At 48.5% G+C, this 25,321-nt stretch overlaps 1 protein-coding gene across 2 annotated transcripts in view; it reads left to right on the forward strand.

Moving 5' to 3' along the window:
* The window catches only part of NPLOC4 (NPL4 homolog, ubiquitin recognition factor), a 52,206-nt gene that overhangs the window by 22,095 nt on the left and 4,790 nt on the right, over positions 1 to 25,321 (forward strand). For both annotated transcript variants that reach the window (XM_057715186.1, XM_057715187.1), the window contains exons 9-16: positions 1,850 to 1,936; positions 2,716 to 2,787; positions 3,214 to 3,340; positions 7,997 to 8,157; positions 18,957 to 19,028; positions 21,737 to 21,832; positions 22,987 to 23,103; positions 24,881 to 24,983. In XM_057715186.1, coding sequence (XP_057571169.1) covers positions 1,850 to 1,936; positions 2,716 to 2,787; positions 3,214 to 3,340; positions 7,997 to 8,157; positions 18,957 to 19,028; positions 21,737 to 21,832; positions 22,987 to 23,103; positions 24,881 to 24,983 — 835 coding nt within the window. The remainder of the gene's footprint in view (positions 1 to 1,849; positions 1,937 to 2,715; positions 2,788 to 3,213; positions 3,341 to 7,996; positions 8,158 to 18,956; positions 19,029 to 21,736; positions 21,833 to 22,986; positions 23,104 to 24,880; positions 24,984 to 25,321) is intronic.

Consider the following 25,321-nt stretch of genomic DNA (forward strand, 5'->3'; position numbering starts at 1 on the left):
AAGCACAAGACGTTACAATTCAGTTTTGAGGAGGGTCCTTTCATGAAGCATTTCAACAGTTCTGTTAAGAGTGTGATTGAACAGAAAATCAGAACAGAAGCCTCTGGTGTCCAGACTACTAATAGCATCATCAGAGCTCCCAAATTGGGGATCTTGGAGGTTGAAGCACTTGACCTCTAATAACCTCCAGCTCATTGGAAGTTGAAGCTCATGCTGCCACATGTCATGAAACAAAATCCTTAGGTTTGTTCTGAGTCTGTGTTTTGACCTGTGCTCTGGAGGTATTAATGATCTCCATATGGGTCATACCCAGCAACATAAAGTTTTTTTGTTGTTTTGCCAGGATTTGACTAATTTACAAGGATATACCCAATTAGTATAACTCAATGTGGAGTTACCTTCACTTTTCTATTCTACAGCTGGGTCTTCTGCTTGGTATGAGGCTTAACTTATGAGCTGCATTTCAGTGCAGATTAAAGATTTCAGCAAGCTTTGTCCACTGCAGGAAGTGGGGTCCTATGGCCAGTGTAGGTTGCATGTGAGCCAGCCCAAGCGCCAACCGCCCCCCAGCCCCCTCCCTGACCTGAGCGCTCTGCCCATCAGTCAGCAGGTTACCTATTTCAGGTGCCCTTTCCTTAGCTTAGAGTATGTGTATTTGTTGCGCTCTCTCACTCTGCCTTGCCTGTGAAGCTAAGCACTCTCCCTGCAGGAGCTGTGTATGAATTTTCCAAGGCTGTTTTCTGGTAACGAATGTTACCTTACAGCTCTAATCTTGCCTAATCTAGCCAAGCCTATTTGAAGTAAAACTATTTATCCAAGGGAGTTTTGAAACTAACTTCTATCCCCAACGAAGGGACCTTAAGGCATAGAGAGCCTTCCCTTGTCCTGAACAGCCACACATTTCATTTGGAGCTGCTAACATGAAGCAGCCTGAACATCACCTCTTCATTTCTCTGAATCTTGCAAAGCACAGCCCTAGAAGGGAAGAGCCTGGAGGGCTTGGCTTGTGTTATCTGGTTGAGCTTTTTCTGCTGCTACAACTCTCCTTTTTGGCAAAGGGGAGATTGGTGTGCCTTTGTGACACCTGAGCCAGAAATGGAGCAGTGCTGCTGTGCTGCTTTTCTTTTTCTATATATATTTTTTAATTTATTATATTTTTTTAATTAAAAAATTTCTTTCACTGCAGTGTGTAGACTTCTTTCTAGTTGTGATGCTCGGTTTTCTCTCTCTGGTTTGGTGTGTGGGCTCCAGAGCATGTGGGCTTCGTAGTTTGCGGCACGCGGGGTCTGTAGTTGAGGCATACCAGCTCAGTAGTTGTGGCACGTGGGCTTAGTTGCCCTATGGCATGTGGGATCTTAGTTCCCCAACCAGGGATCAAACTTGTGTCCCTTGCATTAGAAGGCAGATTCTTTACTACTGGACCACCAGGAAAGTCCCTGTTCTGCTTTGCCTTTTTTTTTTTTTTTTAAGATTTATTTTATTATTTATTTATTTATTTCTGGCTACATTGGGTCTTTGTTGCTGCACACGGGCTTTCTCTAGTTGTGGTGAGCAAGGGCTCTTCATTGTGGTGGCTTCTGTTTTGGAGCACAGGCTCTGTGTGCGTGGGCTTCAGCAGTTGCAGCACGTGGGCTCAGTAGTTGTGGCGAGCAGGCTCTGGAGTGCAGGCTCAGTAGTTGTGGTGCAGGAGCTTAGTTGCTCTGCAGCATGTGGGATCTTCCCGGCCCAGGGATCGAACCCATGTGCCCTGAATGGCAGGCAGATTCTTAACTGCCTCCAAGGAAGCCCCCTGTGCTGCTTTTCTGAACCCCTCCTCTAAATCCATCTTCTCTCTTTAATGCCCCCACAGATTGGTACACAGAATAGCCTGGAGCTTCTTGAAGACCCAAAGGCTGAGGTGGTTGATGAAATTGCTGCCAAACTTGGCCTGAGGAAGGTACTGAAGCCTTCTGTTGGCCTTGAGGGGGGACCCCGGCTCTGTGTTGGGGACATCCAGGTGGGTGGTATGGCCAGGCCTAGTCTGGGACCGGACTCACAACTGCACAAGGTCAGGTGCATGCTCAGCACGTTTTGAAGCCTCGCTTATATTTGTTGGGTGCCCACAAAAGGATCCCAGTTCAGGGACTCTTATATTTAAATCTGCCAGACATGCCTCTTGAGGATTGCCTCAAAGCAGGGGAGGAAAGAAGCAGCAGGAGCAAGACCCCTGCTTCCTGCCGGAGGGGACCTTGACGCCAGGCTCTGTGTCCTGCCCACCCATTAAGGCACACCCTCCTGGGAGCATGTCTTCCTGTCTGCGGAGAAAGCCCCAGCATCCGCAGCGACATTGTCTTTATTTGCTTGCTCGTTATCTGTCTTCCTCTCTGGAGTGTAAATTCCCTCTCACTGATGTTCTGTTAATTTTGTCTATCCTGGGGTCCCTTGCACCTAGCACAGTGCTAGGCACAGAGGTGGTGCTGAGAAGACTTTTTCTAATGAATAAATGAGCTCTGCTCATTTGTCCTCATCTCCACCCAGCAGCACCAGGGGGAGGACGGCCGGTGTCAGCTGAGTAGAGTTTGAGAGCCTTGGTGTGGACGATGACTTAGCTGAGGAGCTGCCTCACCTAGAAGGAAAGGACTGGCTCCCAGGAGTCTCCTCTCTGGGCAGAAGCTAGAAGACATTCATCACCTGTTTCAGGGAGAGGCTCAGGAGGTATTTTTCTCTTTTATGCAGGTTGGCTGGATATTTACAGACCTTGTCTCAGAAGATACCCGAAAGGGTACAGTTCGATATAGTCGAAATAAGGTGAGATGGGGCGGGGATGCTTGCTTGGCTGGAGCTTGTTGTGGACCAGCTCTGGGCCTCACCCTCGGGCATCTCTGCACAGCTCACCCTGGCTTTTAGACCATGTTATTTTCAACACAGCATTCTTGATAAATTAAGGCTGGGTCTGCTCATTCTGTCTCAGGGATCAAAACTCACTTTACCTTTATAAACCATTGCTTTTTGGAGTTCAGCCCATGAAGTGGATTGCCTTGTGCTTTTGGCATTACTGGTTACATGTGGTTTTCTGTGAGGAGTTGGTAACAGTCAGAAAGTGTAGGTACTTGCTTCACTGTGGTTTGACGTATGATGTGTCATAATTTAGTTCTTAATGTTTTCTAAAGAAGAAATAGAAATATATTTTGACACAGTGCTGTAAAACTTGATATGCTGGTTCTCTTTTCTTAGGACACCTATTTCCTGAGTTCAGAAGAATGTATCACTGCAGGAGACTTCCAAAATAAGCATCCTAACATATGTCGACTCTCTCCAGATGGACATTTTGGATCCAAGTTTGTTACTGCAGTGGCTACAGGTATAAATGGGGGCAGTTATATTGTAAATATTACTACCTTGTTAATATGTTTTGGCCACACTGCGCATCATGTGGAATCTTAGTTCCCCAATGAGAGATCAAACCTGTGCCTCCTGCATTGGCAGTGCGAAGTCTTACCACTGGACCACCAGGGAAGTCCCCAGAACAGATTTTCTTAGTGGGCCTGTGAAACATAAGATTCTTCTTTTTGGTTTGTGGCAAAAATCCCAAACTTCTCAGCATCAAACAAAACTACTAGAATCGTGGCTTCAGTGTAGCCCTCCTCTAGTCCACTCCCTTGGCCTCAGTCCAAGTTCACTTGGTTTTGGACCTAAGTTCTGGGCTACCTTTGCCCCTTTCCAGTAACCAAGGGTGACTCTGTCTGGCTATGCAGGAGAAAAGGGATTTACTGTTTCTGTTACTTTTTTATTTATGACTGGGAGTGTCATTTTAAGAAACCTCTTCCATAAAGCTGTTTTTGGGAACGGTGAGTGTGTGTGTGTGTGTGTGTGTGTGTGTGTGTGTGTGTGTGAGATATTGTGTATATCATATTACATGTTATGTACATTGTGAATACATTGTAACAAAAGATTGTGGCCTGTGAAAAAAAGTGCCACCAAATCTTTTATAACTTACTAGAGATGCTGTCCTAGAAAAAAGCCAGGCATAAGACCATATGATTTAAAAGGAGTAGGCCCCCCCAAAAAAAATAAAATTTAAAAAAAAAAAAAAAAAGATGAAATAACAATAAGAAAAACTATCAAAGTAAAAAAAATAAATAAATAAAAATAAATAAATAAAAGGAGTAGGAATTTAAAACTTGGAGAACCAACTCACAAAAACAATCTCTGGTCAGTTTTTTAAAGTGAACACTAACCTCTGTCCTGCGAAGACTTGGGTTGTGTCATCACAGAGATGATAATCCAGTTCGTTCATGGTAACCATGCTTCCTCTAGTTCAAAAAGCCAGTTTACAAACAGCTCAACCACGTAAGTAACTAGATCTTCTGTTAAATCCCAGTTGAGCCTGTTACCACCGCTATGGGAACCATGAAGGAAAACCTCTTTCATACTGTCTGAGTTTTTAAGGTCAATTTGACTTGCGACCCATTTAGAGTGACCAGCACCTTCTTTTTGAAATGAATGTACTTTGGGGGCGTGGGAGGCCATGGCTGCATTGTTCACACGTTAGCGTGAATTATTGGGGTCAGGTGCTTAAGGAAGTGGATGGGAGTTTGGCCTGGGATTAGCGGAAGAAGTAATTCTGTAGCGTAGAGTCCTTCCATGGGGGCAGATGGGGCAAGGGGCCTGTTATGATGAGAGCGCTCAGGGCAGCAGAAGCCAAGGAGGAGGGCAGAGAAGAGACATGTTTCACATAATCAGAATTTTGCCAAGCCAGCTTTCTATTTGACGAAGGGGAGGAAAGTGTTCTCTTTCTATTCCCTGCATCACGTAAACCCCTGCCCCTTCATTTAGGCTGATATTCTGGGTCCAGGCATTTAGGCTAGTAGTTCTCAAACCTATCAGACTGGACACTCACTCTTTAGAACATTTGTGACACCTCTTTACTGTCCAGAAAACAAAATTCATAGATAACATACCTGCCCACACGCCTGATTCTAAACAAGAAAACAGAGTGGTAGGCTGACTATAACATTAAAGAGAAATAGTAGTGAAGGAGCATTCTGCATGCCAATGTTTGGTGACTGACACCTGCAGAGGACAGCACAGTGGAGGAGCAGGAGCTGCCAGCCTTGTGGGGCAGGCCCTGTGCAGGCATCAGCGACGTGGTTCTTAGACACTCAGTAGCAATCCATGGAACTCTGAGCCAAGCAGGGTCCTTCCTAGCTTATGTGGTATCGTGCGCCTAGAGGATTCTCTGTGTATTAAAGCTGTGTGTATGTTTGTTTCTGTGGTTGTGTATAAAATACAATTGATTCTAATCCCAGGTCATCACAAATAGGGGTTTTGCTCACAGGAGTGTGCAGAGGACATTTCAAGGCTACATGGGATGTGGAACAGTTCCTTATTGCGTGGGACTCCCCTGAACACAGGAGGATGTCTGGCATCTTTGATTCTAGCCTGCCAAAACTGGCAGCCCCCGCCCCACCCTGGCTCCCTTCGTTGAGACAACCAAAAATCACCTCCACAGATTTCCAGAACCGCTACTTGTGAGAACTGCTGTTTTAGGCTTCCATGGGCTCCCATAGTAACCTAACCCCTTTAATTACTGTTTCTATGGGGAATTATTCAATGGGCCCAAAGGACTGGTGCATGTTTAGAATTATAAATAGTTTCCACCTAGGGGACTGCCTGTACTTTCAGTTATTGGGTCATACCTCTTGTTGGGAATTTGGAAATTATAGATTGTCCATGGAATGTTTGCCTCTGAAATTGGGACTTTACTGAAAGATTTTAGAACTATAAGGCAGTAAATCACTTAATTTATAATAAGATCTGCAGTTAGTGTCCTTTCATGTCTGTGTTGATTTGTCCCTCTTGGTAGTGCTCCAACTCATAATTCCTTTCCCTTTCCCAGGGGGCAGCGATGGAAGGTGGCTATCCAAAGTGTCAGAGATCTCACTCCAGACAGAGTGTGCTTCTCCCCTGCATCAGTGGTTCTTGACCAGGGGCATGTTGGTTCCCTGGGGAACTGTTTGAAATGCCCTTGCCAAAGTCCCATCCCCGAGACCCTAATCCCTGGGATGGGAAGGAGCAAGCCTGTGTGTTTATGGCCATCTCCCAGGAGACCGGCCATTGTGTCCTGGGGTTTGTGGTGATTCCATGGTCACGCTTCTGGCAGTGCTCCCCACAGCTGCTGCTGACGCCGTGGGCGCAGGTGCTGGCTGGGGTGTGGGGGCCCTGTGTCTGTGACCCCTCCTAGGAACTTCTCTAGCTTAAGGCCTTTAGGGGAAAAGAGTGGTGGTTATGTGTGAGCTTTGCTCACATGCACGTGAAGGAGCTTGTGGAAGGAGGTTCATCACAGAGTCTGAGTTTAAACTCCCTGCCACGATGCTGGTGTCTGTGTCTCGGTCACCTGGCACACTTGCACCCATTTCTCAGCTATGCACGTTGCTTTCTGGAGTCTCAGACTCAGTAGCAGCCGAGTCCTTTACCACAGCCCCTTTCCATCACACGGTGGACTTCCTGATGGACTGATTTGGGAAGGGAATGAGAGGTAACCAGCTTGGCCTGCTTCGGCTCTGGAATGGTACCAGGTTTCCAGCAAGGTTAGGGAACCCCTCAGGACCTGGTTTCTTGCTTTTCTGCATGGAAAGGAGAGCTTGTGCTTCCTGTCAGTGACTCTGCCTTTGGAGACTATCCTTATGGACTGAGTTTGCTTTTTTTTTAAGAACCTTCACTTTTACAAATACTGCTTTCCATTTTTCCCTGGTTCTCACAGGCCAGATCAGTCTCAAAACTAGCGCAGGTTTACAGTGCACACACCAAGGGCGGCTCCTTTGTGTTCCTTCCCAACCTTCTTTGCTCCTGAACTTCACACTCATTGTGCTCTGATGTTCATTCCCTGGGTTGCACTGGAGGGATACATGCCCTGTGTTTGCTGCCTTGACCTTAGTTAGCAGTCATTGTCCGGGCCTGGCCACTTCCCCCGAGTGTGTGAGTTGAGGGCCAGAGAGAAGATGCTAGGCTTGGCTGTCCACCAGGCCTTTGGAGCCCAGCATGACACAGCATTTGGAAGCCAGCTGTTGTTGGCCTCTGGTGTGCAGAGTCGAGCAGATGCATGGCCCTGTTTGTCCCTCAGAGGCTGACTCTGCCCTGTCCTTCACGTTTTTGGTTGCTTGGCCATCAGATCTGCTTTTTGGTAAATGTTTGAAAGCCAGACAGATAAAATTTCTGTTTCCTGATCAGTAACTTATTCTGTTTTTGTCAAAGAAACTAAGATAGAGATATTGAGGATTTTAAAAAATTCTCCGAAGCCATAAAAGTGATGGCTGTTACAGTTATCAGAGTGTCACCCTCATTCTGCAGGGGAAGAAAATAACCCATGTGCTCAGTCCTGCCTGACCTCTTCCACAGGTTTTACCCTCGTCCCGAACTGTAAGCCCTACTACAGATTTCTGTGGAGCAGAGCCTGAGAGAGGTTGGAGTGGAAGGTGTGGAGGGCAGGGCTCAGTGCAGGGAGAGTGGCCTCTTAGGTGCTGCGGCGGGGTCCATTCCTCCTGGATGTGCCGACTGCACAGATGTCTGAGGTCAGGGCTGCCCTCCATACTGTGCAGATAGCATCGTTTTTTCTGGGAAAGGTTTCCGTTTTCACCCATCCACTCCTGTTTGTCTCCCCACATTCACTCAAGAACAGAGTTTGCTGAAACGCAGGGCTCTGTTGTTCACATCTCTGTGTTACTAAAAATCAGGAGCCCAAGTATGCTTTTGGGCGGGTATTGGAGAAGGTTTAACAGTCTTGCTTCCCGATTTTGAGAAAGAATGTCTTTGGTGGGGCCTGTTTGAGGAGCTGCAATGGCATCTCCATACCCTGTGTTCAAGGCCTTGTGCCCAAGGTTCTTGTAAAACTGTCGAACATTTTTGATTCTTACCCAAGACATACTCATGAGAGTTGGTTCTCCAGGTTTGAGGTGAATAATGACACTTGTTTTGAATGTCCTTCGGTGGATTCTCGTTGAAGGTCTCTCTCTTGCAGGTGGCCCCGACAACCAGGTCCACTTTGAAGGGTACCAGGTATCCAATCAGTGCATGGCACTGGTCCGAGACGAGTGCCTGCTGCCCTGCAAGGATGCCCCTGAGCTCGGCTACGCCAAGGAGTCCAGCAGCGAGCAGTACGTGCCTGATGTGTTTTATAAGGTAAAAATGCAGTGGTACCGAGAGAGAGAAGTGGATGGAGAGCACTGTGGACGCTGACCTGTCCTGGACGTTACTAGTATTGGTGCATTCTGGCCATAAGAGCCGTTGGTCAGCCATGGTCGTCTGGAGCCCAGCTTGTAGATAGGAGAATCCGTGGTGTTTCCAGGGCTTTTGTTAGCTACTCAGGCTTCTGTGGTGTTAGGGCTTGTAAGCAGAAGTGGGGATGACACACTGGGTTTGGGGTGCACAACACAAGTGAAGCCATTGCAACACAGACTGTTTCAGTTTCTGACAAGAAGGAATGGTGCCGTCAGGGCCTCAGCAGGAGTGAAGGTTGAAGCTGCTTGGCAGAAGTTAGGCTCTCCTGAGGGGACCCAAGTTTAGGTTAACAACTTAGACAAGCAGTTGTCCATTTCTAAACCTTTGTTTCCTGTGAAAGCTGTAAAAACGACTGTTTTGAAAACGGTCATCTGGTTTGAACTAGTTGGAGTTGGGTGCTTCCCCAGGGGACTAGTGACACGGCTCCCATCCTTCTCGTGGGAGTTGTTCCTGGTCACAGTCAGGCACTCCGCCTGTTCCCCATCCAGGGCCAGCTTTGGTTTCCATCTGGCGCCGCTCTGCCTGGAGGACGCCTTTAATATTTCATATAGTGCATGGCTGCTTTTGTATGTCTAAGAAATATGTTGTCTCCATTTCTGAAGAATATTTTCACTGCGTAAAGAGTTCTAGGTTGACAGGGCTGCTCGCAGTCTCACTGCACTTAGGCCACAAAGACCTGCTGGCAGACGGGGCCTGGAAACAAAGTAGGCAAGCAATGAAAACCCAGAAAGAATGAAGATCCAATTTCTTTAAAATGATTTGATTCTTTCAGCAATTTTTTTATGTTAACATGCGCACATCTAGTCGTTGTTTTGTTGTTTTTATTGTTCCAACAAGTCTACATTTTTACTTATTTTTTAAAAAATTTTCTTTAATTTATATTTATTTAAGTATTTATTTGGCTGCACTAGGTCTTAGTTGAGGCATGCAGGATCTTCGCTGCCACGTGTGGGATTTTTGTTGCGGCACGTGGGATCTTTAGTTGTGGTATGCGGGGTCTAGTTCCCTGACGAGGGATTGACCACGGGCCCTCTGCATTGACAGCATGGAGTCTTGGCCACTGGACCACCAGGGAGGTCCCCAAGTCTGCATTTTTAAATAGCTTTATTGAGATGCAATTCACATACTACATAATTCACTCATTTAAAGTGCCCGGCTCAGGAGCTCTTAGGATGTTCGCAGGGTTGTGTAGCCATCACTACAACCTAATTTTAGAACATTTTTGTCCCCAAGAAAGAAGCCCTACATCCTTAAGCAGTTAGGCCCCAATCCTCCCAACTCCTGGCAACCACTGATCTGCTTTCTCTGAGGTTTCCCTGATGGGACAGTGTATGGTCTTTTGTGACTGACTTTTCATCACTTACTGTCATGTCTCAAGATTCCTCCATGCTTGCAGCCTGCAGTACCTCATTCTTTTCATTGCCAGATAGCAGTCAGTGGTATGCGTGCACTTTACTACCTGTGGGATGCGCCAGACACCCAGGAGAGAGCCTAGAAGCTGAGGGGCTCCAGGGCCTCATCCTGTTGGTCACTTGGAGGCTGGAGACTACCTGATTGAGACAAAGACTTCACCTCCTCAGGGATCAGAAGTGGGGCCGAGACCCCTTCTGGAGCTGGATCGTCCCTGCTGTGGGTGTCTGTGGCAGTGGGTGATGTATAAAGGAAAGGCGCCGGGCCTGAGGGTCTTGTCCCTGCTCCTGGTCTCCTCTTCAGCTCTTTGGAATGAAGGTCTTTCTTCTGTTTCTGAATCAGTGCTGCTGCGTGGACTGAGGGCTTTCGGGGTGGGGACTGTCACTGAGCCAGGAAGCCCGGCTCAATAGGTAGTGAGAGGTCTGTCTTTTCTCTGCAGAAGGCAGGCCTTGCTGTCTTATCTGCTCCTTTTGGGTGGTGGCAGTGGAGGGACAGAGTGAAGCTGGCCTCTGACAGCTTGCTCAGATGACCCCTCAGATTTGGGAACAGTAAGGAGCTCTGGGAAAAGATTCTCCGTATCAGTCTCGAAAGGAAATATTTCCAAAGAGCCTTGTTTAGAAACTCCTCTTGTCTCTTCCCTCCTGTGGGGTTTAATAACAATTATCTGGCTTGATAACACAGATCTCACCCTCACACAAACCCTGTGTGGACATCAGATACTTTGAAGAATCATTAGTTTTAAACCATTATTAAACATTTACACATCAATCACATCACACTGGCAACCAGTGTGTGTTTGTATGGCACTGTTATGGAATGTAGAATCTACATTTTGACTCATTTTCAGACCCTGAGACCTGGTGGTCCTGCTGGCTCCTGTCCTGAGCCTTTTGGGGACAGCTCGCTGGTCTGGGGGCCATAACGGGGCCTGGCGTCCTCGTGGAGAGACGCTCCCCAGTAGCCGCAAAGGCCTGCGCAGCCCCGGTGTGCTCAGTGTGCATGACTACATTTCCTCCAGGGGCATCGGGCTGCGATCTCTTTCTCTTTTCAGAGTTTTAAAAATTAAATATTGAGTAGATATGGCAGATTATTTATAAAACATGTTTAAGGAATTTAAAAAAAGCGGAAATACCAATCCTGAGTCTCTACCCCAGAGTTAAGGATCAGACTGTTCCTGTGGCCTCTGAAGCTGCTGGATCATTCTCTCTGCTTCTGTCTCCTTTTCTGCCCCATCTGAGGGGGGGGGCACTACCTTTGGGGGTGCACTACGGCTTTCTTGCTTTTCTTCTAGTTTTACCTCCTGTGTGTTGTCTTAAACTAGGTGTTTCGAGTTTTACATGTTGCTGCACTCTGTAGACCAAAACTGTGCTCTTCTGTCCTTGGAGATGGGCTGTGTCCACTTACCCCGGTGTGGCCTGATACCCTGTGTCTGGCCATTGTGTCACCTCAGCATGTGCCCGCTGTGAGCAGAAGGCTGTGTGAACCACCACGCTCTGCAGCCTTGGGCCCAGGTCCCGCTCGCCACTCAGGCACCCATGGGGCACTTGCTTGAGCCGTAATTGTGCCGTCCTGATCATAAGTGGGGCCAGGCTCCTTCTTCTTCATTTGCTGGCTCTTCCTGTCTCCTGTGGCGTGCTTGTTGTGTCTGTCTCCTGTTCTTCCCTGGGTGGTTCTGTCTTTTCCTCCCTGCCTCTAACCCTGTTAGTCAGGCGTGTGGCACCTCTGCCTTTCCATTGCCGAGGTGTCACTGAGGCGGAAGATGTGCATTTCCGTGGGCTTAGCTTCCTGAGCCGTGTCTTTATGGTTTGGGATTTTGAATCATAAAAGAAGTCTGTTATCTTTTCTAAGGCTTTGGGTTCTTGGTCCACCTGGCATTATTTAGATGTATGGTGTGAGAAAGGGGCCCAGTTTCCTTCTTAATTTTTTTAGTCATATACTGTCTGAACATCATTTATTGGGAAAGTCCTCTTCTTTCTCTGTTGATCTGTGGTGCCTCTCCATTACCAGTCGTCTCCATGATTGTGGCCGTGTCTCTGTCCGCCCTCCTGTCCACTGGCTGGTGTTCCTCAGCCAGCAGCAGCACCACACTGTCCGAGTCACCGTAACTTTACTCTTCATTCCCGAGCCATCGCAGCCCTGCCCTGCTTTTCTTCCCAAGCTCTGACTGTTTCTGACCCTCCACTCCTTCATGGAGACTTCAGAACTGGCCTGCAGATTGCACAAAACAAGCATGTCTTGCCCAGATGTCATCGCCGCGCACACCCCCTCCCCCACCGGCAGTCTGCATGATGCCGCCCTTTGTTTCCTGTCCTTTGACGTCTCTCAGAACATTAGGATTTTTCTCCTTGAAGGTCTTGTCCATCATTTGTTAGATCGTTCCTAGGTATTTTATAGTTTCTGCATATTCTGAAAACTACCTATTTGGCAGTTCAGCTATCTGTTACTCGTTCTAATTTGTATGTGTGTTCTGGGTTCTCTACACAGATGAGTGTATTATCCAGGAGTGACAGTTCTGTTTCTCCCTTCCCTTCATTTTGGCTCCTTGTGCTGGCTAAGGCTTCTGAAATAATGTTCAGTGATCAGCACTTTTGTCTGGGGTTTTTTGTTTTTGTTTTTGTTTTTTTAATTAATTTATTATTTTTGGCTGCATTGGGTCTTCGTTGCTGTGTGCGGGCTTTTCTCTAGTTGTGGTGAGTGGGGGCTCCTCTTCATTGCAGTGCGCAGCCTTCTTAGTGAGGTGGCTTCTCTTGTTGCAGAGCACAGGCTCTAGGCTTGTGGGCTTCAGTAGTTGCAGCATGCAGGCTCAGTAGTTGTGACTTGCAGGCTTAGTTGCCCTGCGGCATGTGGAATCTTAGTTCCCTGACCAGGAATCAAACCCATGTCTCCTGCATTGGTAGGTGGATTCTTAACCACTGCGCTACCCCGACTTTTGTCTGGTTTTTAATTGTAAAGGATGTGCTTTTGGAATTTCATCATTAACTATGAGTTTGCTCTGGGTTTTTTTGTTTTAGTTTTTTTTGTAGTGCCCTTTATAAGGTTGGAAATTTGCTTTTTATTTCCATGTCTTGTTGTAAGTTTCTTGCCCTTAAGAATAGAGCTCTCAGGGGGCTTCCCTGGTGGTGCAGTGATTAAGAATCCGCCTACCAACGCAGGGGACATGGGTTCAAGCCCTGGTCCGGGAAGATCCCACATGCTGTGGAGCTACTAAGCCCATGTGCCACAACTATAGAGCCAGCACTCTAGAGCCCACGAGCCACAGCTATTGGGCCCACGTGCCACAACTACTGAAGCCCACGCACCTAGAGCCTGTGCTCCACAACAAGAAAAGCCACTGCAATGAGAAGCCCACACACTGTAACGAAGAGTAGCCCCCACTCTCCGCAGCTAGAGAAAGCCCCCATGCAGCAACGAAGACCCAACACAGCCAATAAATAAATAAATAAACAAATAAATTTAAACTGAAAAAAAAAAAGAATAGAGCTCCCTTTTGTCGTGGAACATGTGTTATTTCCTTAATCATGCTGCTGTTTTCTTAGATTGCTTACTCGCCCATTAGTGAGAGCAGGCTGGAAGGGCTTCCCAGGATTGTTTATAGCCCTGTAGGATTTGAGACACTCATTTCTCATACGTTTCAGGAAAATATCAGTTTGAGCAAAGAGATCTATGAAAGCAAACATTTAAGTAATCCTTTAGTCCTCCTGTGGGCTTTGGTGTTGGATTTAACATATACCTTGTAAACAGGACATGAACCCGTACTTGTCTGAGGCTGTTCATCATGGTGTTATCTGTGGTAACAAAAACTTAAAGCAATCTTAAACTCTAGTAACAGGGGCATTAAATTATAATACATGTATATGATGGGATATTCTGTGATCACTAAAGATGTGTGTTTGAAAATTACTTGAAGATATGGGATAAAACTCATGATGTAAAATTTAAAATGTATTTATGTACAGTAAAATCCTAATTAACTTTCTGTATTTTAAAGGCACACCTATAGCTGTTAATGCGTGCTTTTGCACACGTTTTCATGTGTGTTCACACAGAGGACAGGGATGGAAAGCTTGAGCGTCCACCCTTGTCTACAGCTCTCATCTGTCTGTCCTGGGAAGTCCCGTGCAGCCAGTGAAAGAATGGCCAGGGAGCACCTCCTGTAAAGGTGGGGAGAGGTGCACACAGAGGAGGGTTTCAGAGCGAGGATCTAGGCAGCTGGCAAGGCGACGCTCGGGGATGGGCAGCAGGACAGTGAGGTGGATGGTTCTGTGTGCATTAGGAGTGCAAGCCTTCTAAATATTAACTCGCAAAACATTTTATAAATGTGAAATCAAGTATATGTTTATTATGGAAAATCAGGCATTACAGGTTAATGAGAAAATAGACACCCCAACACCTGCCTTCACCTGTCCTTCCAGCACCCCCTGTGCACGCATGGGCACGTGGACATTGACAAGGCCTCGCCCCTGGGACCACAGGCCTCTGCACTCAGTAGAGTTGTGGTTAGGGTGCCGGGTGCCTTGCCCAGCCCCGGGGCTACAGTGATGAGCGAGTCACACTTGTCCTCTCTTTCCAGGAGGTCTGTTGGCGGCTGTTGAGGTGTCCATTGTGGCATGGAAATTAACCAGGTGGTCAGGAAGCCCATCTGGGGGCCACACGTGGAGAGGGCGTAGTGCATCCAGGGGTCCAAGGCTCAGTCTAGCTGGAGTGTGCGTATGATGGGGCTAGTGGGTGATGAGAAGCCACAGAAAGAAAGATGGAAGGTGGTTCTGGAATGTTCTTGCTGGATGTGGCATGAAGAGGGGTCTGGAGGCAGGAGGCTTTTGCAGCAACATGAGTGTCAAATGCCAGAAGGGGCAGCAGGAGAGAGACATGCGGTGGGCCTGCCATCCAGCGTGAGGTGCGGCAGGAGGAGCTGAGGCCAGGCTGTGGGGAGGGAGCTCCCTGGTGTGGAAGATTCATCCTGGGTACAGAGTCCAGGGGCCGGTGAGAAGGCTGGTGCCGCAGTCCGGGTGACATGTGTCTGCTCCCCATAGCCTTTGGGGATGGAGAGGGTGTCCTGCAGCCGAGAGCCCCACAGGCCTTGCAGTCCCAGGGAGGCCAGGTTGGAACTGGGTCTCTGGTTTGGGTGAGTGGTGGGTGCTGGAGTTGTAAACCTTGCTGAGTAGCAGTGAGAGCAGGGGGTGCAGAGCGAGTTCAGGTGCCCATGTTTGAAGTTTGATGTGGTGGGACGGAAGGGGGAGGTGCCTCTTCAGGGTTATCTCTCCAGAAACCCCAAATTAAAGTCTTGGAAGTAGAGGAGAGAAACAGTCTGTTCAGTGGACAAAGAGGGTCTTGGAGAGACCCCAAGGAACACTGCTGTTTTGGCGGCTGCCCAGGCAGAGGGGCAGCAGGGTGGGTTCCTGGCATGAAGGGTGGTTATGGGCTCAGTGCTGAGGAGTTGGAAGAGCTGGCAGGTGGCTGTAGCAGGGAGGAGAGAGCATGTAGGCAGCTGGGTTGTCGCAGCTGTGGAGGGGACTGGTGCTCTCTGGGGGCCCGTGGAGTCCTCTCTGTCCCAGCCATCATTTACAGACCTGTCCTCAGCCTGACATGGGTTTGTCCCAGCGTCTGGCACGTACCATCAGTGCTTTGCGGCTCATCCCGGAGCTCACTCCATGTATTTGCTGAGTTACTTGGGACATTCGAAGAAAACCACCAGCGTCGTTTTGTGAAAGGATAACATATATTTCAAGGGTTTCACGTGGTCTCCCAAAGTTCCTCCAGGAAGGCTGCAGTTACACACACAGACTGTGTCGCAGACCAGCCCTTTGCTTGTCTGCTTGCCTGCCTGGGTTGGCCCTGTTCTCAGGATCCCACGCTCTGCACTCCCTCTGTCCCAAGTCTCCTGTGTGTGTTGGTGTTTTCTTTATGAATTGCCTCTGTGACCTGAGGTGTTTGTAAGGTGATTCATCATTTTAGCATTCGTTTGTGAGGTTTTTATACGTTAACTCTTTGTCATATGTTGCAGACACATGCCAAGATATCATTTTCTTTATAGTCTTCATACAAAGTAAGGTGTAACATTTCCTAATTTCAAAGATACCTTAATCCTTTTTCATTGTAATTCCTGCCTTTGTCATCATAACTAGGAAGTAATTCTTTACCTCAAAGCTGTATATTTACCTACATTTTCTTTTAGTGCTTTTATGATTTAATTTTACATTGAAACCCATAATCTATTTATCCTTTATTTTTTGTAGCTTCATAATACAGTTTTGTATTTGTTGGGTCAGGATCCTGCACTATTCAGCTTCTTAAACGAATGTTTTTATTTATTTTTAAAATTTATTTTTTTATTATTGTTATTATTATTATTATTTTGGCTGTGCCATGAGGCTTACAGAATCTTAGTTCCCTGACCAGGGATTGAACCTGGGCCCCAGCAGTGAAATCACCAAATTCTAACCACTGGACCACCAGGGAATTTCCCTAAACAAATGTTTTAATCATAGGAGATTGTTTGCTTCCAGCATTACTCAGAAAAATGTATCAGTGAACCAAGAAATTGCCAACAAGGGAAGAGACTCTGAATAACAAAGTACTAGCATAACACCCCAGTCTAGGGAAAAGGATTTTGTGGTCCCTGAGACCTGTGAGCTTGGCTTTCATTTTTCCGTTGAGCTGGAGATGGCATATCTCGCGTGGAGCAGGTCTGCTGTCAGGTCCTCAGGAGGGTGGAAGTGGAGCTGGTGCCCACCCTGGGCACCAGGGCTGTGGAGGAGCAGAATGCAGGAGTCCTGCTGCTGAGATCCTGAGTCTGATGTGGATGGACCCGGTGTTCCACCTGCCCTCTGTGCCTACTGGCTGTTAGATCTTGGGCAGAGCAACTCATCCATGTAGCCCTCATGCGCTGGGACCACTGGTCGCATGCACATGCTGTCAGGCCTGGACCAGGCTCTGCTGGTGTTTGCACCTAACAAGTACGCTCTAGGTACTTATCAACTGGACCGTTTCCTAAATGGTGATTCTTTAAGAGACTTTGTCCTGAGAACTTGGTCTTTTCTTGCTTTATCCTTTGGAGTCTCAGATCAAGCTGCTAGTTTCACTTGTAACCTTCTTGCCAGTTCTTTAAGGAGAAAAGCAATACATTAAGGATTTCATTCGCTTTTTCCCAAGTAAGATGGTGCCACCCAGTCAGTGGATTTTGCTGTTGTCCTGGCACAGGGCCTGCTTGCCTTTGAGCTAACAAAGACAGAGATCCCTGGATTTCTCGTCATTTCCAGACATGGCTGATAGCACGTAGTGAGGTGTCCGGGACCTCGATTTCTGGTTCTCCCAGTGTCTTGCTCCAGGTGGAGATAAAACTGCTGACACTTTGGCGGCTGCCAGACTTAGAATTGAGATGTCTTCCTCCTAGTGTATTCTGCCTGGCATTTGCTAATGCCCATAAAAAGTAATTGCCTTTTAAAATGGTGTGTGGGGCTAGGGCTTGGCTGGCAAAAACATTTGAGTGAAGGCATGGGGGAGAGATAGAAGGTACCTGCTTTTCCTCCAGGGAAGAGAAAGGGATTCAGCACCTTTATTTTCTTGGGGAGCAGAAGGGTACAGTGGGGTAGTTAAATTTGAAAGAGAATAGCATGACACAAAAAAAAGAGAGGGGGGCATTTAACAAGAAACATCCCTAGAGGGGAAGATTAAAGCGAACAGGTGCTGGGAAAATGTCTCTGCATATTAGAGCTTAATTAGATTTGAAGATGAATTCCAGACGGGCTAATTATGTGTGAGTTGTTGCAGGTTGTTTCTTGTAGGGGCAAGCATGTATTTTTGGAAATGGTGATTTAGTTTGATTGGGTGTGAGTCCTGCCTCCTACCGTATTTCCTTCAACAAGAAACTACCGCTTCTGGGGCCCCAGGACCCACCCAGCAGGCCTCATACCTTGGGCTGCCACTGACAAAGCTGGTAGAGCCACGGAAAGCCAGGCCCAGCCTCCCCACTGCAGCAACGAGCATTTGGGAGGGCCAGGGACTCTTGCCTAGGTGGGAAGGACAGTATTCCAACCTCAGAGGAAGGCAGACAGAATGGGCGTTGTTTCCTGGAACCTGTCCTTTGATGGTGCTCCTGCTCCCTAAGTAGCTGGCTAGATGTGTTTGGTTAGATGTATTTGGACCATTTTCTGGGAGGGCAGAGGGGCAAGTTCTTGCTGGCAGCTCTCTGGCTTGTGAACAGAGAAAAGGAAGGGAAGCTGTGGATAATCTGAGATGTGCTGCAGACAAGAGAGTTTAATTTCTGAAAAAATAAGGAGCAGAGCTACATGGAGCCTCTGGACTTCCTGTTAGGATAACGGACTTAGTCTAATGTAGGACAGCCTGTGAAGGTTGTCTCAAAAGACGGCATGGCATGGGCCTCTAATATCCCTGGAAAGTGCGATGTGCTGGGGGTGGCTTCGTGTCACCTGCACACCTCAGGGAAATCTGTTTGACAATCCCTTAGGGTCTGAGAGCTTTAATAAACATAAACTTTTATGTAAGGCCCCATAATTGGAAATTATGGATGTATAGTTTATATATGACTCAGTGAATGATTTATATAATGTTAAGTGATGATTTAGATAGAAAATATGTCCCCGTCTTGCAGAATCTTTAATGAAAAGCGTTGGTTCTTATGAATTTATTTCTAGAGCTCTGTTTGAACTCAGCATGTTTGACATAAATCAGATCTAATTGTCATTTTATGATTAATGAACATATGCTGGCCATTTTTCCCCATAATTAAACTTTATGTTCTGTGCATCTGACAAAGCAAAACAAGTTTAGACTTTGACAGATTGGTGGTGGGGGTTTTCCATGTCTGCGTCTTTGTGTGTATGTGTACTCATTTATGTGCGTGTTTATTTTATTAACGTATAAGGATTAAGTTTCCATGAAGTTGGCTTTTCAGAGGTGTGAGTAAGGGTGTTAAGAGTTAGCATTCAGGTGTCAGACTGGGAGAGCTGAAGGAGGAGGAGGAGGCACAGGTGTGGCCTGGGGGGGTAGCAGCCTGCGGTCTGTGTCTCTCACAACTTTAGCACCAGACTGGTGGGTGGAGACCCCCATGGCCAAGACAAGCCTGCTTTCTTCAGTCGTGGCCATCATCGAGAGCACCAAGAAATGATGGAAGGTGGATTCATTGCAAAAATGTGTACATTTTCCTCTCTGCTTTTCATATACTTCAACAAGAATTATAGTAATTTGAGGGGAGAGACAAGCATGTGAGTGGAAAACCCGTCACAGCTCAGCACACCTGCACTCACGCCTTGGACCTTTGTCTCCTGTTTCAGGACATAGACAAGTTTGGCAACGAGATTACCCAGCTGGCCCGCCCCCTGCCCGTGGAGTATCTGATCATAGACGTAAGTGTGTGTCATCTCCCCCCTGGAGGTCGGGATGGCTGTGGGGTGGCCTCATGAGGGTGGCGGCTTGAATGCCTGCCCCTCTGCCTGCACAGGACAGGCACCTAGAGGTGTGTGAGTCACTGAGCTCCTGGCATCCGTGAAAAGCTAGAAATCTTAAGGGCTTTTCATTTTTTGTTTCCTATAAAACAACTTACGGGGTTAACTTCTCCCAACCTAAAGTTCAGCAAAGGACCTCCGACAAGGCCAAGCGCCTCTGGAGGTCGGTAAGCCTCTCCCTGGCACTGTACACAGACGCTGCCCTGACCACAGCTCAGCTGTCACAGTCAGGCTCATGGTGGGCCGCTCCAAGTCAGTCTTCAGGGGATACAGCTGTGACTCTGTCCTTGAGTGAGGGGGCAGCATGGTCTCCTGGGGGTCACTCCAGGATCCAAGAAAGTACCTGGTGCCCACACGCTTTCCCCAAGTTTTGGCTTCTTTCTGGAGGCGTGCTCCATTCACGAAGATGTGGCCGCAGTGTAGAGGGCAGTGTGCGCTGCAGGACCAGAGCGTGACACGGTTGCAGCAGTCAGTGCTCTGTCCAAAGGGTAGAGGAGGCGGCTCATTTCCTCACTGCTGCCTGCCAGGATGAATTCGGGCTGCATTTGGACTAGGACGGGCATGTGAGTCAGGCTGTAAAGTATCATTGCATTTGGAGCAGCGGGTCCCAGTGAGCCAAGCCCGCCGACACTCCATTCCAACTGACAGCTCCCGAGAACATATTTATTACCTAGGCCATAAAGGCATCTGCTTTTTAGACTACCTAGGGTGTAATTAAGATGAAAACAGATTGATGGAGCATACACTTAGGAGGATTCTGCGTGATTTAAAGCCAGCTTCCTGAGGTCTTCTCTCCCAGTGGCCTCCCCACCCCTTTCCTTTCACGAAGGAGCTCAGTTCTTGCCGCCTTAGTGCTTGTCGCAGTGGTGTTTGGTTGATGGGGGAGATTCCACCCTGTGATACTCAAGTGCTCTCTTCCTGCAGAAGGAGGTTAGAGCAAGTGCCTAGACAGGTGTGCTCAGCTCCTTGCCAGGCCCCACACTGGCACATGACCAGGGCATCTGATGACTTTAAACCTCCTCACTGGGTGACTGATCCAGGCTTCTGCAGAGGTGCTCAGCAGGTGGCCGGGCATCAGCGAGGTGATGAGGCAGGCTGGGGAGGGAGAGGGTTTGAGCTTAAAACAAAGTTCTCGACACCCTGCATCCTCTTCCCTGGGTGTCTGGGATAGTCACAAACTGCCGTGTGAACCTTAGTTCTCTTGCTCTCCAAGGGGCAGTTACAGGTCTAACAAATACTTCCCTTCATCCAGATCTACTTACTAGTGGGTTTTCTATTGTTGCCGGTCCTTTCCTGTATCTGCCTTCCAAAGGGAGGGGCGCTAGCAGGCCATAGGCCTTCACTTTGCGGTGCAGGAGCCCCTCTGCCATGTCTAGAATCATGACAGCAGCTGCGCCTGAGCCCCACATGTGCCTCCCGTTCTGTGGGCTCCATGTGTCTGGGTGCGTTTGATCCCCGCAGCGGCCTTAGGAGGCATGGGCTCTCCGGTGGTTGTCGTCTGTGTCTCGGATAAAGCGAGGCCTCGCAGTAGGAACTGGCCCTGTGCTTGAGGCCACACCCTGTGCCCCAGGCCACATGGTCTCCAGCGGGGCTGGATTTAGGGAGCTGCTGAGGGCTCAGCTCGCCATTCCCAGTGCTGGCACAGTCACAGCTGGTCCTGGGCCAGCAGGCCTTGGAACAGCTCACTGCCTCCACTGATGCAGATAACAGGCCAGAGCAACATTTTCATTCTTTAGAAATAGTCCCGAAGGAAACAGAATAGCTACACTAAATCTGGATGAGGTGTGATCTGCTGCTGCTAGTGTCATGTTGCAGAGGAAGAGCTGCGTCAACCAAAAGATGGCTGATGGTGGCTCACACTTGGGTGCGTTTGTGGGGAGGGGCATCTGCCAGGAGGAATGAGAAATTGTATTTGTATTGATTCTTGCACATTTGCCACTGTCCCTGTAGCTTCTATTGATTGTTGAATTTAAAATGCCCTGTCGTTTCTAAAGCATGTCTGAGCCAAATGAAGGGCTTAGGCTCCCCTTTGGACGCAAGCTCCTGACTCCAGCCATCTTCAGGCGAGAGCCATGCCTTGCATCTCAGCAGCCTTGCTTCTCTTTCTGCCTGGACATGCCCCAGCTGCATGGGGTGGTGCCTGGGAATTCAGAAAATCTCAGCCAGCTCACTGGAGGGCACTGTGGCTCTCAAAACCACCAGGGGCTGGTTTTGCACATGCCCTCCAGACCTGGTGACGGAAACAGAGTCGGCTCCTGAGATGGCACTCACGCCTCAGCTCTTTCCCGTGGCCCACTCTCTAGTTCACCCTCGGCAGCAGTAGAGCAGCTGTGTTAGAGGCCGTCCCAGTGGGGCGGGAGTTAGGAAACTGCCCACAGGTACCACAGTCTTAGCAGTTATGAAAAATGATTTTTTAGTGTGCCTCCCAGAGTCAGTTTCAGAATTTTCATTTAGCAGCTGTTCTAATAGTTAAGCATTCCCTTCAGTATAGAACAGTTAGAACTTGCTGCTTTGAGCAGCTCGGGGCTCCAGGGACGAGTGTGCTCAGGGCCCACACCTCTGTTTACAGCACCATTAATTTATCATGGGTTTGTGTTTTCGTTCATTAGATCACAACAACTTTCCCCAAGGATCCAGTTTATACTTTTTCTATTTCACAAAATCCATTTCCTATTGAAAACCGGGATGTATTGGGTGAGACACAGGTAAGCTCTTTGTCTTTAGAAACATAATTTAAAGTCACTACTGCTTGTTTATCTAGTGTCACTACTGTTTTTCCAGAAAGTACCAAGCTTTCTGACTCTCCTGATTTGTTCTTGTGACAAAACCTGGCTGGGCCTTTTTCTAAGACACTGCTGATCACATGAGCCCCCTCCAGGGCACGGGCAGTGGATGAGCGGAGAGGCAAATCCCCGCAAGTCCTTAGGCCTGTGGATTTGCCGGAAGGACCATTCTCAGGGGGCCTGTTTTATTGGTCACTTTGTGTCCTCTTCCAACAATTTTATTGATTGTTGGTAAGCACTGTCTTTTGTGGCGGTGTCTCGCTTTGCTTGGGTACTCTGCCCCCTACCTTGTCATCTTGCCTCATTTCTCAGGCACCACCCGAGCCCATGGGGCCTCATGTGGCCTGGCCACCTTGGCTCTCACGTGTACATCAGGCCCGACCAGAACTGCTGTGACTGCCTTGTCCTGCCACATCAATGATCTGTGAACACACATCCCAAGTTGATGACAGGAACTACAGAAAGGGGCCTGGTTAAAGAATGTCTGCAGTAAGATTGTCTTCTGAAGCAGTGATTAGTGTAGAAGTCCTCTCTGATGCTTTGGTTTCCCCACTGCCCATCTGCCCAGGTGCTTGTGGAGGTGCAGAGCCACTGACTGGGGTGGCACTCTTGAATGTCCTGCTTTCAGACCTGTTGAAAGTGTTAGTGTCACATAATCCCCACCCCACCCCCCACCCCCACTCTCGCTCCTCACTACCGTGCTGCTCTGGATCAATAACGCACCTAGACAGATGGGGCTTCTCCCACCCCCACGGTGGCCCTTCCCACTCCCACTCCAAGGTGAGTTTGAACATGTCTCACAGCTGGGTCAGCTTCATAGACATGTTGCTTACACTCTTCCATAAGTCACATGGACTGAGAGTACTTTCCTGGGTGATGAGGACACAGCTTGTTCTACAGCTGTGCGTTCCTCTATCCTTGGCTCCCAGGAAGTGGTTCTGGAAGGAGAGGGGAGGCCCATCCGTCAGCGCCGAATGCATTCAGTTCCATCTTTGTAGGAGAGTGGCTCTCCTCTGAATCTGGCTTGGGACTAACGGGTGCTCCTGTCTGTCTCCCCCCCATACCCGGCGCTCCAGGACTTCCACAGCCTGGCCACCTACCTGTCCCAGAACACCTCATCTGTGTTCCTGGACACAATCTCGGATTTCCACCTCCTGCTGTTCCTGGTCACCAATGACGTCATGCCTCTGCAGGTACGCACCAGGTAGACTTCCTCTCCTCAGACCAAAGCACGCTGGGCAACACCAGTGCAGCTGAGTCCCCCTTAACCTGTCCTGTGGGCAGCAGCTTCACACAAGGGCCTCGATAGAAAGCTGAATGTTTCACTTTTAGCGTTTGCACTGGAACAGCTTATTCGAAAGTGTCTGGGACTTCCTAGGTGGTGCAGTGGTAAAGAATCCGCCTGCCAGTGCAGGGGACACGGGTTCGAGCCCTGCCCTGGGAAGAGTCCACATGCCACGGAGCAACTAAGCCTGTGCGCCACAACTATTGAGCCTGTGCTCTAGAGCCCATGAGCCACAGCTGTTGAGCCCATGTGCTGCAACTATTGAAGCCCACACACCTAGGGCCCATGCTCCACAAGAGAAGCCACTACAATGAGGAGCCTGCATGCCACAATGAAGAGTAGCCCCTGCTCACAGCAACTAGAGAAAGCCCACGTGCAGCAATGAAGACTCAGCGCAGCCAGTAAATAAAATAAATTAATTAATTAAAAAAAAAAAGTGTCTGCCCTCCACGTTGGAGGACAGTTCCTCCTTTTGTTAGAATCATGTGGGACACAGAGGCCGCTTAGCTCTGTGTCCTTCTAGTGGGAACTTTAGAGATCCAACAATTTAAAAGTTCCTGTTGGAACAGTTTGAGAATCCCAGCCTCTGTTACTTCCTGATCTCTCCCCTCCCCCCGAATCAACTCCAGTTTATCACCTTGGCCCAGAAGGTTGGCCAGCGTCCAGGCCCCGGGCGCACAGCTGCACAGTTGGCATTTTTAAGACATGCTGTGGGGGGGAGATGAGGGCGAGTGTTACAGATGGCAGCTGCTATCTGAGCAGCACAGGGGCAGCGAGCGGGTCCAGCCAGGAAGCCCCTTGCATGGGTTGTGTCGTGGCTGTCATTTTACTTTGGCCCTTTTTCTTCCTGAGACCCAAGGAAACCCATTTCTGCAAGGTAACAGAGTAGAAAGGAGAGGCCCCTTGCTCCCACTGCTTTTCTATGTCAGGTGGCCTATAGCTGTTCTTATATCCTGCTAGATTTGTCTTGAGTCTGTGTTTTGTCCAAACTACCCACTTGTGATGCTTGACACCAGGCACCCTGAGACTTCTCACTGGCTTTGCCTTCCCTGTTAAGCCCAGAGAGTTGCACCTCCAGCCCCAGGCTCAGCTGCTGCCCCTCCGGTTGCGGAGGTGATGTGAGCTTAGGGCCTTCTCACTGGAAAACGTGTGCTGTTTTGCAGTTACCTGTTAGGAAGCCTTTTCTGTGGGTACTGCCTGAGAGCCCCTGGAAGGCTTTCTAAGTCTCTCATTATAAAAACCATTCAGTTCTCTGCATTTTGACCCTGGAGGCCTAGGATGCAAAGTTCATTGAGATACAGATGTGATGGAGAAGACAGGGCTGAGTGGGGTGTGAGGGATAGGGTGGGCCTCATGGCCATGGGGCTCCTACGCATCCACCCAGGCCCTCAGGAGCAGAGCTGTGAGCTGTGATTATCTAGGGGGAGGAGCACAGCCAGCTGGGACAGAGAGCAGCACAGTGGCCAACTTGGGGCTCTCTGGGAAGGATTCAAATTTTAGCTCAATTTAACACTTGTATTTGTAGACCTAAATATGTGCTGTTTTGAGTTTTTGTAGTGACAGCCTGTGAGATTTTTGAAATTCCCTCTGAAGTATGTCTTGATGTTGGGGAAGAAGAAACTTGTGAACAAGTCTGTCCACCATTGGTAAAGCAAGTTGGAACCTTCTTTTTTTGCTTCTTGCAGGACAGCATCAGCTTGCTGCTGGAGGCTGTGAGGACCAGAAACGAGGAGCTCGCCCAGACGTGGAAGAAATCTGAGCAGTGGGCCACCATCGAGCAGCTCTGCAGTAAGTGTCCTCCCCTCCCATGCTCCCCATTGCCAGGGCCTGGACTCCTGCCCTTCAGGGCTCCCGTACCTTTTCCCCGGCCCTGGAAGCCTAACCCCAGATGCGTTCTGATGGCGTTGTGGCCAATGGAACAAGCATAGACAGACCTCTGCTGGGACGCACATGTTTTCATCGCTGTAACATGTGCATAAAGGCCACTCAAAGATCTTGAGTATACAGTTCTGTGGATTTTTGTACACGTACATACCAGATATGCTATTCTTCAAGCATCTTAGGAACAGTTTGAAAGTCATTGTTTTTATTTATTTTATTATTATTATTATTATTTTTTAAAGTCA

Source organism: Hippopotamus amphibius, chromosome 17 (assembly GCF_030028045.1).
Source record: "Hippopotamus amphibius kiboko isolate mHipAmp2 chromosome 17, mHipAmp2.hap2, whole genome shotgun sequence".
Taxonomy (NCBI): domain Eukaryota; kingdom Metazoa; phylum Chordata; class Mammalia; order Artiodactyla; family Hippopotamidae; genus Hippopotamus; species Hippopotamus amphibius.